This window comes from Ammospiza nelsoni, chromosome 3 (assembly GCF_027579445.1).
Source record: "Ammospiza nelsoni isolate bAmmNel1 chromosome 3, bAmmNel1.pri, whole genome shotgun sequence".
NCBI lineage: Eukaryota > Metazoa > Chordata > Aves > Passeriformes > Passerellidae > Ammospiza > Ammospiza nelsoni.
This window is the reverse complement of record NC_080635.1, coordinates 72,068,610-72,084,348: the sequence shown is the minus strand read 5'-3', so window position 1 is coordinate 72,084,348 and position 15,739 is coordinate 72,068,610. Positions and strand designations below refer to the sequence as shown.

Below are 15,739 nucleotides of genomic sequence, written 5' to 3'. Positions count from 1 at the left end.
TGCTGTGAGATGGCAGCGTTCTGTCCGGAGTGGTTCTACATCCCTGCACGTCGGGAAACTGCACATCTTTTCAAGGGGCACAGGAGGCGTTTTGGGGCTGGATGAAAACAGCCCCGGCCCCCTCCACCCCCGGCCCCCGTCCTTGAGCCCGTGGAGCTGTGGCGGCCGGGAGCTGCCCCTCTCCTCTCCCCGCGGAGGGACCGAGGGCGCGGGCTGTGGGGCTCGGCGGGGCGGGGGATCCCCGTCCCGGGCCGTGAGGGCAGCGCCGACGCCTTCGCCCCTCAAGGCGCTGGGAGAGGGCGGCGAGGACACCGCCCGCTGTCCCTGGGCCCCGCTCCCCGCCCCGCCCCGGGCGCGCAGGTGTCGCTCGGGGTGGGATGTCCGCGGTGCCATGGCGGGGGCTGCGAGGGACACCCCGGCGGGCGAGCAGGAGGTAGGGGCTGCGAGGGGCAGGGCGGCCGTCGGGGGGCTTGGGGAGCCCCTCGGACACAGCCCTGGGCGAGAGCGGGGTCCCGCCACGCCGGCGTTCCGCTTCCATCGCGGGCGGGTCGCGGGCACTCGGCGGGGCCGGGGCAGCCCGGACGCTCTGAGGCCGCCCGGGTCTGTGCGGGGCTTCGTGCGCGGCCCCAGCCAGGGCCTGGAATAGCTCCTGGACCCTTCCCGCCGCCCCTGCGCCCGCCGGGCAGCGCCGCGACCCCGGCGCTTTTCCTGGAATGCCCTGCGCGGGATTCGCTCGCTGACCGCTGCGGTGCCAGGGAAAAGCGCCTTCGCTTCCCACCTCTGTCCCATCCAGGGCTGCCTCCCGGACAGAGGCAGGTGGGATGCGGGAGGCAGGTGGGTTCGCTCCCCCAGAGCCTCAGAAACTCCCGATTTTCAGGGGTGTGTTGGGATGTGAGCGAGGGGATCCCACGCTGCCTGCCCAGACTCGCTGCTCGCCGCGGGAGGAGCGGCAGGCAGGTGAGGGTGAGCGAGGACTGCCTCACTCCATGGCTCTTGAGGGAACGCCAGGTGAAACTGGGAAGGGGCAGCTTCCAAACGGAGCGGATGAGGAAGCCTTCCACAGCATATTGGGGGCATTCAGCCCATGGAGCTCTTCAGACACCTGGCATGTCCTGTTCGGGCTTGAGTTTTTGTGTTTGGAAAGCATCTGGGTGAATTCACGGCATAAGTCTGCAGATGTTGCACAGATGCACCATCTTTGTCTCATGGAGTTCCGCAGAGCTGCATTGCCAGCAGCTGAAAGACTACCCAGAGAAAGCACCCCTGTATCCCACCTTACTCACACTCCCTTTCCTAGGTGTCTGCTCACAAGCCCTGCTCCTGTTTTCTTCCACTCAAGGGCGGGCTGATGTCACTAACTAACCTGAAACCAGTCCTCAAGATGCTCGCTTTCTGTGAGGGACCTGGGATGCCACCCGTGGGGCCACACTCGTGCTTTCAAGAGGCAGCTGTTTGGTCACTCACAGAACAGAAACATGACCAGTGTTAATTCCACGTTGAGAGAAAAGCTGACTCCAGAGCTGCTCCTCGTTAGCTACATTTCATTGTTTCTCAGTTAAACCTAGACTAGCATTTATCTTTGAGTCACAGGTTTCGCTCTCTGTTCTTACTGCTTTTAAATTACTTGTTGGTTCAGTTCTGGACTCCACTGATAACGAATAGCTCAGGACAAAACTCTGAGGCTGCTCCCTATGCCTGTAACACAGTTGCTGAGTTGTTTTCAAGGAGCTGCAACACTTTCTGTAGAAATAAGATATTCTGCTATAAATATTGTATTCAATTTCTGTTCTGTTGGGGAAGGGAAAATTTACAAGTATGGTTTTAACTTACAAGAGAATTAAAAATAAAGGAACTACAGTGTAGGAGAAGCATTAATTTTCCATAACAATGTTTAAGCTTTCTATTTAAGGAGCAAAATAAAATCTCTCAGCTATTATGCTTTCTTGGTTTGCCGTGAAACACAATTAAATTTGATATGATGGGAGTGTGTATAAGTGAGAAATTTTCAAGTTAATCTGAGAACAAAAAAACTTCTTTGACCTTCTGTCCCCTTTCCTCTCATTCCATCATCTCACATTTCTACTAAAGCTTGTAGAAGCAATTTGATGTTGATGTTCAATTAGGCCACAGGGGTCTCAAAACAAAATTTTGGTAGTACTTTTATGTTTCATTCCTTATTAGACCTATGCATTTCTGTCTCTAATGATTTGTGGAGTACTTTCAGCTTGCTGACAAACCTGCACAGATGAAGAGGCTTTTACTGGATTTCACAGGAATCAGGCATTTGTGTTTTTTTGAGGAAGCAATGCAGCAGGGACACCCAGCCCTTGGAGGAAAGCCCTGCGAGCTGCTGATAGCCAGAGCTCTGCCCTGCTCAGTGTTATCCTGCTGCTGTCAGCATCTGTGAGCAGTATCATGCAAACCCAACCAAGGCTCGGGGACTTGCTGCTCTAGATCCTGGAGCAGACAGCTGCCATCTGCTGTAGATCCTGTAGCCGACAGCTGCCATATGCATTTTGTGTGCCCTTAATTGTAGGAAGTTAGAGAGAAAGAAATGTGTCAGCTTTACTGGTGCAGGGTCCTACCTTCATTTTACCACTTTCCATTGGGTACTGAGGCAGAGAATGTGGTCATCATCATATGAATTCAACATGGAGAGGCAAAAATCTACTGTGGGCTGATTCTTTTTGAAAGACACTCCAGAATGTAGACTCTGAGGGATTGCTTCTCAGCAGCTAGAAGCTCAGGGACACTCAATGAAATTAGCAGGCAGCAGATCTGCAGTGACAGTGGCATTTCCTTTCACAGTATGTGTCATTGCCATGCAGAACTGCTGTGGTGTTTACAGCTTAATGTACAAACAAGTTCCAAAAAAAATTAGGCAAAATAAAAGGAAAACAGGTATGGAACAGTGATCAGGATGTAACTTACCTTCCAGGGGGCTCATGAACTGCAGATTCCCTGTGTTTCTGTGGGTGACCAGACAGGACACTTCTGTATGCCATTTCTATCTCATGAACTGCAGATTCCTTTTTTCTGTGGGTGACCAGACAGGACACCTCTGTATGCCATTTCCATCTGACAGCTTGTTTTATTCTGAAAATAACATTCATAACCAAAATTTAATTAAAACTTAACTACTGCTGTGACCAAAGTATTAACTTTGCTTCAAGGAGATCGGGGAGCACGGTTCAGAGGAGTAGTTGAGCAGCATTCTGGGTGTGTGTGGAATTGCAGTGAGACTTCAAAAATATGTACTAAGATTGTCAATTTTCTAACCATGAAACTGCTGTAAAGACAGGAGTACCACCTGCAGCCTGTAAGTTTAGATTTTGGTTGACCATTTTGTGTACCACAGCCTTAATTAGATTACTTCATGAGAACTTCACATTCTTCTAAAAACATTTTGGAATCATGTATGTTCTATAGAGGCATTTGCTTTTTCTCTTTCACCACAGCCTTAGCTATTGAAAGGACAAGGGGCAATGGTTTCAAAGTAAAAGAAGCATGTAAGAACGGAATTTTTCACTATGAATGGGTTGTGGACCTGGCACAGCTTGACCAGAGAAGCTGTGGCTGCCCCGTCCCTAGAAGTGTTCAAAGCCAGGTTGGATGGGGTCAGAGCAAGCAAGGTGTCCCTGCCTATAGCAGAGGGGTTTAACTGGATGATCTTCAGGAGTCCTTTCCAGCTCAAACCATTCTGTGAGTCTATGAAAATTACTAGTGAAAGTGAGTGTGAAGGCAGCACCACAGATCTAAAAGGTTTTTCAGTTTTTGAGGTTGCAATAGGACACAGGATAAGGATTTGCATAGCAGTGGTTTATATCTCGATTTCAGGTGAAGGTCATCTTGCCAATGCTTGGAGATCAGGAGGGAAAGTATCAAGGGAACCAAACTTTTAAAGTAATTTAATGACTAAAAAAAATAAAACTCAAAAAAGGGAATGCCTAAAAAATAAAAAAGTGAGACAAAGTTTTAAAGTACACAGCCCCTAGAGCAAAGCTCAAGGGCATGGGAATGAGTCAAGCAAGTTGTGTGGGCTCACAAGTCTAGGAAAGCTCATATTTATTAGTACTTATGTATGGAAAATGAAGAGTTACTTTGGACAGCAAATACATAGTCTGTTTGTTTTGTTTGCAATCTATTATCAAATTAAATAGAATAATTGTTACTATGAAGTCTGTCTTGTGACTGTTTATCACTTTTTTTCCCCTGCAAAGAAGAAAATTGCCAACTGCGGTGTAAAGTGAGGCCTGCTGTGGTGATAACATTTTGCAGTTCATGCCCTGACAGTGTCCACTTTCCTTGGGTGTAGTAATGGGATCCCACCCTGTCTTTTTCTGGGAAAACACAAAAAGGAAGGAGTCCTGATACTTGTGCTTGTTTGTTCACACCCACTCTGATAAAACAGTTCAAAGGGAAATGTTTAGATGATGAAAGGCATTGCCTAGAAATCTACAACTTTTCAAAAATGTTACAGAGTAATGATGATGGGTTATTAAATTTAAAAATGTTCAGAAATTAGGTAATGTGTCAGACTATCATTGTGGTGGATTTCATTTCCATATCTCTATTTTTATCCCAATCTAACATAAGAATTAAGGGCTTGTGTACTCAGTTCAGAGAGAAAACAGACCCAGGATTAATATTGCTGCTCCTCTTCATGTTTCTTGGCTCCTGTTGGCAGCGAATTTTAAAGAGAGACTGAAAGCCTCAAAGTTAAAAATTTGATTTGATGTGTTGTCCCTCTGAAAGGAATACAGATTCACAAAGAGTCATTTTCTTTCCTAATTTTGAATTTTATGGCATAAAATTAAATCTTACGTTTTTTAAAGGGCTTTCCAGTATCCCGGACTTCTACAGTTGGGAAAAAACCCTATGTTCTTCATTAGAATCTCTATTAGAAACTGTAGAAATTTTTGTATTTTAATTACTGGTGTGTACCCTTATTTTCAACATTTATTTTATTTGCCTGTTGTATTTGAGAATATTCTTGCATGCTTATGGTACTTTTCAAACATCAAATGACAAATGAGAGAGCACAGTTTTGCAGAATGTTGTAAATACACATGGAGTGATTTTCTAAAAAAATCTTGGGCCCAAAATTACTTACCATATGATGCCAATTTTCACAAAGATATAGAAAAGTCAAGTCAAAAGGAAGATATGCAAAGTCAAGTGATTTTGCCAGTGTCACACCAGCATTTTGTGACAAAGGAAGAAACAAAACACAAATGTTTGGGATCTGTTAGGTCTGTGGAACTTTCTGTGAATGATGTATAATTACTGTGGTATGAGTGTATTTATCAATTATTATCTGAAAGGTTAATAAAAGAAATATTTTTTTAAGGTACAAGTTTTCAACCTTTAAAATATGAATTAAGCATTCAAAGACAAAACTAAGCTCAAATAATAGTAAACAATAGTATAGCACTTCTCTGCTGCTTCTTGCTTGTTTCCTTTTAATAACTTGTGAGAGGAAGACAGGTAAGCCTGAGGGTCATCACAACTCAATTTTAGGAACACTGTAATCTGTTTTCAGGGGCTGAATTAGAGAACAAATCCATTAAAAATCAAAGTAACAAGCACCCAAATGCTTGTTGATGATAGGGGTTGAGGGCATACAGATTTATTAGTGGAATAGCTGTGAAGCAAATACATCAAAATGGTGTTAACTATAGACTTTAACCTTATCACTTGTGTAGCTTTTGACTTGTGCACCTTGGTTTACTCATGGCTTGTTCTGCTTCCTCTCACACAGGGCCACAGGCTCTCGATGTGCAGCAAGATCTGCTATGCCATAGGAGGGGCCCCAAACCAAGTGGCAGGGAGTGCTGCTTCCTTCTTCCTGCAGATCTACCTGCTAGACATAGCCCATGTAAGTAGCACAAGAAACATTTGCAGACTGTAGACTTCACTCTGATATTATCAGCCATGTCCCTGGAATGATAAAAGAGGAATTAGTTAATAAATATTTTAAATTGTCTCATTGTCATTGCCTCTATCTGTTCAGCATCCTGGAAACTGCATTAACTTGTCCAGAATTAATTTTTTTCCCTCTAGTTTTCTTTCTGTCTTGAGATGTCTGTTGTTCATTTTTAGTATGGGTGCTGTAGAGTTCACACACTTGCAGACACAAGGAAAATCAGTTCTGAAAATTCAGTGTCAGGAGTCAAAGTGTGTCAAATAGGAGACATCTGAAAACGTTAACAGCACCATGCTGAAGTTTTGTTCAATTGGTTTAGGTTAAAAATCACTCCAGTTGCAACCAGTAGCCACCACAGTCTTAAGCTGTGCCAAGGGAAATATAGGTTGGATATTAGGAAAAAGGTTTTTATGGAAAGAGTGATAAAGTTCTGGAATGGTCTGCCTGGGGAGGTGTCAGAGCTCTTTAAACACATCCCTGGATGTGTTTAAAAAAAGACTGGATATGGCACTTGGGGCCATGGTTTAGTTGAGGTGTTAGGGCTGGGTTGGACTCTATGATTTTAAAGGTCTCTTCCAACCCAGTGATTCTGTGATAATTTCACACAATTTTTATTTTGTTTGTCTAAGGTTATTTTGTGGCAAATAAAGCTGAGTTATCCTTCCTGAAGGTTCTTTGCTTCCAGTTGTTCTCTGCTGCAGAAGCAGACCTGGTGAAACAAAGCATTAGGAGTCATCCCATTCATCTGACTTTCAGCTGCTCCAGCTAGATTTCAGAACAGCAGAGACACAAAGAAAATCAATCCATAAGCAATTTTTACTGTTCTGTCTTTTCTTGTATGCATGCATGGTAACTAGGACAAGGTACTAGGATAGAAAAAAGGATTTTAGGGAGCTGAGGTCAAATTGCAAGGACTGTGTGAACAGCTGTGAAACTACATGTGGGACTTCAGCACTGATGACTGTTCCTATTTGCAGGAAAAACCAGAATGTTCTGGGTCAGATATCATTACCCATTTGCTGTCTAAAGACATGATATTGTGACTGCAGGTGTCCAAAAGTTAGGTTTTATAGTTTTCTTGTAAAATCTGGTATTAAAAGCTGACTTGTAACTTGATAAAATTTTCAACACAATAAGTTGTGTTGTACAGCTGAGATCATCTTGAGTGTATTGTTTTGATTAAAGATGTAGAATGTAGAAGATGCAGATGCAGATGCAGATGTAGATGTAGATGATATAGAAAAGGAGCCAGTTTTGGACAGCAGTGCCCAAGATGTTGAGTGGATGGTGTGGAAACTGAGGAGCTGGAGGTGGAAAAAGGAGCTTGGGGGTACAGCAGGGAGGTGGAGCAGCTCTAACTAAAGCTGTTGCACACTGACATGAAGGATGGCAGTGCAAACCATTGGAGATGATGAAGCAGGAACTAAATTAGAAAGCTTCTAACACGATTTCCCCAGGGTGCTTAGAAGTATGGCAATTTCCTCATTCTTTGCTTGTCACACAGACTGAAAATTCTGGAAGCAAGAGACTGATCCTTCCTGTGTTTGTGTGCAGTGTCCAGAAAGCTGGGATCCCATCCACGCATCTTTGGGCACTACCTAAAAAAGTGACAACAAAATAATTATTTTATTAACAAGCTTCTACTGAAACCAAATAATTTTGCTTAATGTTGGTGGTGATATACTTACACTTTCATTAAGGAGCTTAATTATTTGTTCCCTGGTGGTTTAATTTGTTCTTTAAAGTAGTCCTGCAGGGACAGGATTTATTTCAATTTCTGATAAATAGGTCTGAAATCCTGTGTTCTTTCCCATGCATTTTCAGGGGAAAGAATGTAATAATATAGTCACTACCTGGATTTATTTCTTGCCCATTTAGAGAGCAGAATTGTTTTAGCTACTTGAGAGAATGTAAAAGTCACAAAGTGTAATCTTTCATGCATAATCTGGATCTTTCCTAAGAAAATTTTATTTTCTATTAATTTTCTGTAACTTCCAGTTTTTCAATTTAAATTCTTTGTTCCACCTAAGTTACCTGTGTAGACTACAGACATAAATGGAACTCCAAACCACATGGGATCCTTGAGACAAATTGCTAGAGGACACCAGAATTCTCTGATTAAAGGATTCTGGTCTTTATTCCTTTTGAGATGGGTGAATTTAGCATATTTTAGCTTGTATTTTATTAACACTGAGAAGTTTCTGGCATTGCTGCTGACAGACACTGTCTAGATTTAGGAGATAAGAAAATGCAGCCAAGGGATGTATAAGCCCATCCCAATGATGAAGACAGGGTGACCACACAGATTCCACTCCTAACATGAAAGAGGTTTTGCTTTTTCCTGAAAGCTTTCTTTCACAAAATGTCCGAACAAAATACAAATCTGGAACTCACCTAATTTGTAGTTTTTCTTCTTGTTCCCCTCATAACTGCAGTACTTCAACGCCTGTATCTTTCTGACTGCTGTTTTGTGCTTATTTTGGCTGCCCTGTCTCTTGAGAAGCAGTAGTGGCCTGTGGGCAGTCCTGGTGCAGCCCCCACAGTGAGTTTTTCTCAGGGCTGGTGGGCTGCTCGCCACCTTTGGTGGCTGAGGGAGGGCACAGGCCAGCTCGGGTGGATCAGCAAGAAGGTGGGACACAGTCCTGTGCTCATCCCAGCTCCATCCCACCACGCAGCAGTGGAATGGAGAGCCACTGTTGTTATCTGCTGGACACTGCCATTCCCAGTCCTTCCCTGTTAACAGACTCTCTGGGGTGGACTGTGTGTCTTGGAGCTGGTGGTGACAGGAACATTGGCTGCCACTGCAATTTCACCTAATTTGGGTTAAAATGTAAGGGGTGTGATGCTGGAAATCTGTAGCACCTGCCTTTTGTGCTGGTCATCCAGGACATTCAGAGATCACTGCTTCCTTCTTTCACCTCTGAGAGAGCACCTACAGCAAATTCTGCAGGCAGGGCGCCTGCACCAGCTGCATTCCTGGTGCTGCTGCCTGGGAGACATAATCCTTTGAAGGAAAGCAGGGGACACCTGCTTAAGCTTGGTGTTGTGTCAGCTGTTTTCCAGGCCTTTGGAGCACTGATATGGTGAAGCACAGAGATGAAGGGACTGCTCTTGTCTGCTCTTGCCGTTTAAGCCACAGAGACTCTTTCAGGAGCTTCTCTCAATAATTGATGTGAGGAACATTCACATTTATATAGATTTCAGTGATTTTTTTTCAGGACTGTAATTGCAGTGACATGAACTGAACACTGGGAAGAGAACCCACCTGTTTTAACCATTGTGTGATGGGAATTCCTAAGCTCTGTACAGATACATGTGAAAGAATAACTGCCTTGCCTGGGATAAACTGTATTTCTACAGAAGCACAAAAGTATGGTCCACTTGGGTTAATTTCAGAGGTTTTTCTACTTGGCCATTTTATTTTTATGTAATCCATGAACATTTTTGAAGTGAGATGCAATGGACATGTGCTGGCAACTTTGACTTGAGCAGATGTGCCTTACGCAATTCACTTGTCACTGCTCAGTCCCAGGTGGATAAAGTCTGTTGTGCAACAACCTCTTCCTCAGCCCCATGCCACCAGTTGGCAGCCTTGTGATCTCAGGAGAGGAAAAAACATTGCTGCATGTAAACAGCCCTCTCTACCATTTTTTTTAGATCACGTCAAGATAACGATATGGGGAGATGGAGATGTGGTGGGGGGAAAGCAAGAGGGTAATTACAGAGGGACTCTGTCAGATTGTATGACTAAAACAAGAACTTTGCTATTTGACTGATTCATTTTCCTCATCCCAAACACATTCTGGATGTTTCCTTCCTTGCATTTTTCCCTTGTGATCCTTTAATTCACAACACCAATCTCAATGTCTCATTTGTTTGCTATGGGTAACCAATAGGAATTTCTATGACAGCAGCAGACGTGTTTTGTAAATGATCATTATTCTTTAAAACACTGAGGTGTTTTTTTCTGGAAAGTTGCTTTATGCTGTTTCATTGTATTGTGAAACAATGGCTCTTGTTTACTGTATTCTGTCTACTTTCAGATTACTCCATTTCATGCCTCTTTGGTGCTGTTCATTGGCAAAGCCTCAGGTGCAGTTACTGATCCTGTCGCTGGCTTTTTTATTAGCAAAAGTAGATGGACAAAAATTGGCCGGCTCATGCCTTGGTAAGTATAAGTGTGTACATATATTTACATATATATGTGAATATTGAGTGTTGTGATCATATATCCCCCCCACTGAATTAGACTCATGGATTGTATTCATTCCACATATATAAAATAAAAACTAAAAAATTGCCATATTGTCTTTAACTTGTTCACACATGAAATCACAGAAGAGATTTTTTATCACTGGAGATGCAAATAAATGAAGCCAAGAGACTCTTTTTAGCAAAACTGGAAGCTGAGTTCTAAAACTTTCTTAAATCTGTGGTTGAATTTTAATCTTTGTCTAGATTTGTTTAGTTTGACTTCAATCTTTCACTTCCATAAGTTCCAGTAAGTTGGAACTTATTTCTACTTATGTCCTAGAGTGCCTTCACATGTCACAATCAACCTTCCAGGAGCTCCTGCCCAGGCCTTTCAGTTCAGGGAAGGATGCATGCACAGCTGTGGAACAGATGTGTGCATGGGTGTGGAACAGATGTGAAACCATGGCACCAAAGGGCCCAGCAGCCAGTGCTGCCATGGCGCTGTGTGGGGTTCTTACCACTTATCAGAGTCCTGCTTCTCTTACACCCCATAGTCAAAAAAGTTCATTAAAAAACCACCATGACTCTTACAGTGAGTCATGTAGGACTCTCACTAGTCATGAGATGCTGCAAGGTTTTGGTTTTTTGTGAAGGAAGTGTGTGATGTTTCACTGTGACATCTTACCCATGGGCACGTGCTCTCCATGTGCTCCAAGGAGAGGTTGGAGCAATGAATGTTGGTCATATAGGAATGAGATTGACAGGTGTGAAGCAAGAAAAATTGGAAAAGATTGAGCCATGCTAGAGGAACTCACCTATGCCACAGGGCATGTGTTTGTTGGATTTTAGTATTTTGGAAGCCAAGGGGAGATTGATGAGTTTGTGAAATAGGGAGCCTTTCATCATTTTTTCTCATACATTATATGGATGTATTTTAAATTAATTGTAAAATTTTAATTGATATAACCCACAAACTTGATTTACAACAAAAATCTAAGAGTAAATGTGTCCTGAGCAAGGAAGTTGAAATTTCAGGGGAAAATGAGCACAGTTTTTAGCTGGTTCTCTTGATGTTATACAGTTTTATGGCTACAGAAACTTGTCCATGGGCAGCTTATATCTGACAAAATAGAGAAGGCAAGTACTGATTGGAAAAAGGCTATCAGCTGCTCTTGGCCCAGTAAACAGGGTCTTCAGATTGAAGTTAAGCTTTTTGTCAAGACTCATGGGAAAAGAGGAGTTTACTGCTGTTTCTCTTTTCAGGATTTGGTTGGAGGCCAGATAAGTGGTATGGTTTTTAATGACCACTGAATTAACCAAGTAAAAAAATCTATCCAAAAGGAAAACAATGAAATTTTAATACAAATGCCATTAGAAATATTCTGATGCTTTTCCCCCTTTTTTTAAAGTTCTCTGAAAACACAGCAAGTGCATGTGTTTATTGTTAGTGTTGCATTGATGTTAGAATGATTCCTGTCCTAGCACCAGCATGAAATTATCAGCCCTTTTGACTGTAAACCAGCTCCAGCACATCTTGCACTTCTTACAGGAAAAGTGCTTATCTAACCCCACCTTTCATCAAACAGATGCTCTTTACAGGAGGATTTTCTCTGGAATTTTTTTGGTAACACTAATATTTTCATGGCAATTCTGTTCCTAGACTTTGAGAGTCAGGCCTTTTTTTTTTTTTACAAAGCAAAAAATGTGTCTTCCCCTAGCTTAAAAACACTTTAGCATTTTGATTTTTTTCTGACTTCTTAACAATCTAGAATGAAGCAATGGATTTTTTTCAGTCAGAAAAGCTTGTCAGCAAAGCAAGAACCTTAGTAAGGGAGGTGAATGTTTAACTATTGCTTAATACTGTCCTCAATATAACACAAAGTCATCAACCACTTATTTAATGGCTTTAAAAGGCAGAAGCAGACATTGTCTTGAAATACTGGTCTAACATTTTGTCAAAAGAGATAATAGCTGACAATCAGATATTCAGCAACTCCAGCAAGGCTTTGAAAATTCCCTGGCATTAGAGAGGAAAGGAAAATGTGGGAAAGAGGAGAACAATACCAAGAGGGTTGTTGCCAAAAAGTTGCATGAAAAAGTGACTGTGAAGATATTTAGTGTGATGACTGCCTGGACACCATCTGGAAGAGCTCATGCTTTTGGAGTGGAAGGTAGATTCCCTGAGATGTGTTAGGATTTTACCCTTGTTTATATTTTCCATTGTTGTGGGTGAACTGTGGGCTGGGGACCAGAGGGGCAGAGAATACCAGAACCTGGCACTTTCCTGGTAAATGTTCAGCTCTCAGTGATGCTGTCCATCCCAAAGAGCAGTGTGGGAAAGCCATTGTTTTACTAAACTATTTACCCACATTACTCTTTTGTATTCCAGGTTTTCAGTTCACGATTGCAAAATAATCAGCTGACCCCCAATGTCCGTAGTGCTGTTGTGAAGGGATTAATCTGTTTTCTCTTTTATGTGTTTGGAAATTTTTTGTCAGGATCTTGGTCATCTAAATACATTGTTCAGTGCCTGATTTACAAGAATACAGGACAGGCCTGATGCTGCAGCTCAGACTTTTAGGAAATAATAGCATCTGACCAGTTCTGTATCATGGAGTTTAACAAATGCTATTTGCCTGAAATAGGTTTTAGACTAATGTCATTAATTGCTGGTTAATGGCAATGTCTGGAGTATAAGTTTCTGTGGTTTTTCTTTTTAAGACACCTTCCTCTCTGAAGATGATCCTTTTGTGTTTGAAGTGATTAGGAGTTAAATGGAGGAAATTATCATCTACCCAACTAGACACAGTGTAGGAGCTTTCACAAAGGGTTGTCCATTGTCTCTTTTGCTTTTTTGAATATTTTTAAGTGTATAAACATATTTACACTTGTTTGAAGTAGCTGTGAAGAGACTAAGTTCAGGGAGAAACCAAAGACACTATAATTAGAAGGGGGAATCTCAATAATAAGTAAACTCATGTAAAAATTTCTGGAGTATGCAAAGACATGATAAGAGATCTTATTTTTTAGTGATTCTTTCTAATAAATGTGTAATCTGAGAGATATGCCAAGGAATGGCAATATAGGTGTGCTGTTACAGTGCATGTGAAAGGAAATTTTGTCACTTCTGAGTGGGATATTAATTTAAGTGTAGCTCTTTTCTTTCAGACTCACTGGGGTTTTTTCCTCTTTATGAAAGTATTAATCTGTGTATTTATATATTTTATATTAATATTAATATATTTTATATTAATCTGTGTATTTAATGCACACTAAATTTTGATATTTAAAAGCATACATTACTGCAGTTAGAAAAATTGCACATAAATTGTGTTATATTGATTATTAGCAGGAAAATTTAATGTGCTTTACTATCATTATTTTAAGATTGTTGATGTGTGTTAATTTTCTTCTCAGGGTGCTGGCATGTACACCCTTCACAATAATCTCCTATTTTTTAATGTGGTACCTACCTCCATTTGTCTCAGGAAGAGTTGCTTGGTACCTGACTTTCCACTGCCTTTTTCAAGCACTGACCACAGTAAGTAGAATACAGGTCATGATGTTCTCAGCAGGGACTTGCTTGTTGTCTGTCTACATTAGAGCACTCATATTTGGTAAACTTGTTTTCACATTTTACTTCTAGTTCTAGTGAGTTTAAGGGACAAGCAGATGCCCTTTTATCAAACTCTGCTGGTTGGTGGTTTCTGTCAATGCTTTTTCCGGTAAATGAACTGCTAATTCATCCAGGTTACCTCCAGTGCCCTCAACTCATTCTTGTATAGATGTTCAGATTCCTAATTCCACTTGGACATCCAACTTCTCATAACTTCTCAGGAGAAGATTAGGAATTCTGTATTCTCATGTTAAGCTTGAATATTTCCCTAAGTCCTTTGTTTTCCCAGTAGAAAGAAGGCATCCATAATTGTTTTAAATAATTTCTTTAAATAATTTCTTTCTTTTAAATAATTTAAATAATTTCTTTCCTCTTTCTTTTGAAAGAGAAACACAGGGTTTCCCTGGCAGTTTTGAAAATGTACACACGTACCATTTTTGATGGAGGTGAACAGAAAATCGTTTTGTACAAACATTGTGGGATGCAGAGTGCAAGACTTAATTTGGCTACAGATTTCTGGAGTGGTGGGAACACCACAGAGAACTTGGTTATTCAAGCAGGTTCATGTCCCAGTTCCACTTTGCAGTGGTCTTAACTTATGCTTAAATTAAGGAGCGTGTGACAAGTGGTGCTGAAAGAGTAGTTTTCACTATTATCTCCTGGATTTACATAATTAGACAGATGTTTGAAATATTTTGGGTATTTGTATAGTCTTCTGGCTTGAATAAAGTGAAAAACTGTATTTCTTCTTTATGGCTTGGCTTCCTGTTAGTTAGCTCAAACTAGGAGCACAATGGTGTCCTAGTGCAAAGAAAGAAAAGTTCTTTTGAGTCTCTCAGTGAAGGATGTTTTTCCAACGAAACTGAAGGAGCACAACATCGAGGTAAACCCTCTGGGTATTTTATTATTTATTATTTGTATTCTGAAATATACTGTTTTCCTTTTATATGCTTTTCAAACCAGAAAGAAAAGGCAGGACTGTGTGCACAAAAATTAGTTGAGGGTTCTTAGTGTTCTGAATGAATGTTCTAAATTAATTCCAAGGTCCCATTAAACCATTTTCTTGGATATCAAAGGAATACAGCAGTTTTACCCTGACATTTCCTATGTTCTTTCTTCCCATAGTTATTCCAAGTACCATACTCTGCCCTCACCATGTTTCTCAGCACGGACCAGAAGGACAGAGATTCTGCAACAGCCTATAGTGAGTGTGATCTGGGCTCTCTCTTGGGGATTGGACTGAGTTTTATGGAAAATACTTCTTAATCTATAGGAAGTTCTTAGTGATTTGTGTCCCTAAACTCGACTTCTATAAGAATATTTTAATATGTGATGAAAATTAATTTGTCTTCAAAGGAATTGCATTTTTTTAGTTAAATAGGAGACGTTAATATTTAATTGTCTCAAATTGTCTGATCAGCTATAAACTCTTTTTGGTTTATTGCTAGCCAGAGGAAACAATAAAAAAATCACTCCTAACCAAATCAGGGTAAGGAATAATGGTTTAATTTCAAGGTGATTTGTAGGGGGAAAACCAAGAAACATTCAATTAAAGAAAGTATAAAAGTAATTTTGAGGAGTTTGTTGTTTAGGTTTTGTTTGGGGTTTGTTGTTTTGTTCTGTCACCTTCTTTTTTAGTTCATATTTCCTCAGATTTATGTGTTTCATGTTATAAATTCAGATGCCAAACCTATTTTCTCAGGTTTGAGGTTAGGTTTTCTTGGTTCTATGAGTTCTCAGAAAAAAAATTGAGAAGTCATAGAACCAAGACACCTAACCTCACCAAAAAGGAAAGTAATTTTGTGTGCATGTTCACACCAACTGAAATATCTTTTTTCATTTAATCTGTGTTTTTTAAATTAATTCTGGCATACACCAGGTAGTTTAAAGGCAGATCTTGTTGTAATACAGCTAGCACTCTGAGTGTATTAATTAAAAGAATGAGGCTTTCCAGACCATATCTCTGTCTCTTCAACTACCAAAACCAGACAAACTTTTAGCTT

General features: G+C 41.1%; 1 protein-coding gene across 1 annotated transcript in view; it reads left to right on the top strand.

The window, feature by feature from the left end:
- The first annotated feature begins 305 nt into the window (after positions 1 to 305).
- MFSD2B (MFSD2 lysolipid transporter B, sphingolipid) overlaps positions 306 to 15,739 on the top strand; it is a 38,809-nt gene continuing 23,375 nt past the window's right edge. Inside the window, exons 1-5 of the mRNA XM_059468977.1 lie at positions 306 to 433; positions 5,762 to 5,878; positions 9,970 to 10,094; positions 13,538 to 13,661; positions 14,862 to 14,940. Of these exons, the coding sequence (XP_059324960.1) occupies positions 392 to 433; positions 5,762 to 5,878; positions 9,970 to 10,094; positions 13,538 to 13,661; positions 14,862 to 14,940 (487 nt within the window). The 5' untranslated portion in view covers positions 306 to 391. The remainder of the gene's footprint in view (positions 434 to 5,761; positions 5,879 to 9,969; positions 10,095 to 13,537; positions 13,662 to 14,861; positions 14,941 to 15,739) is intronic.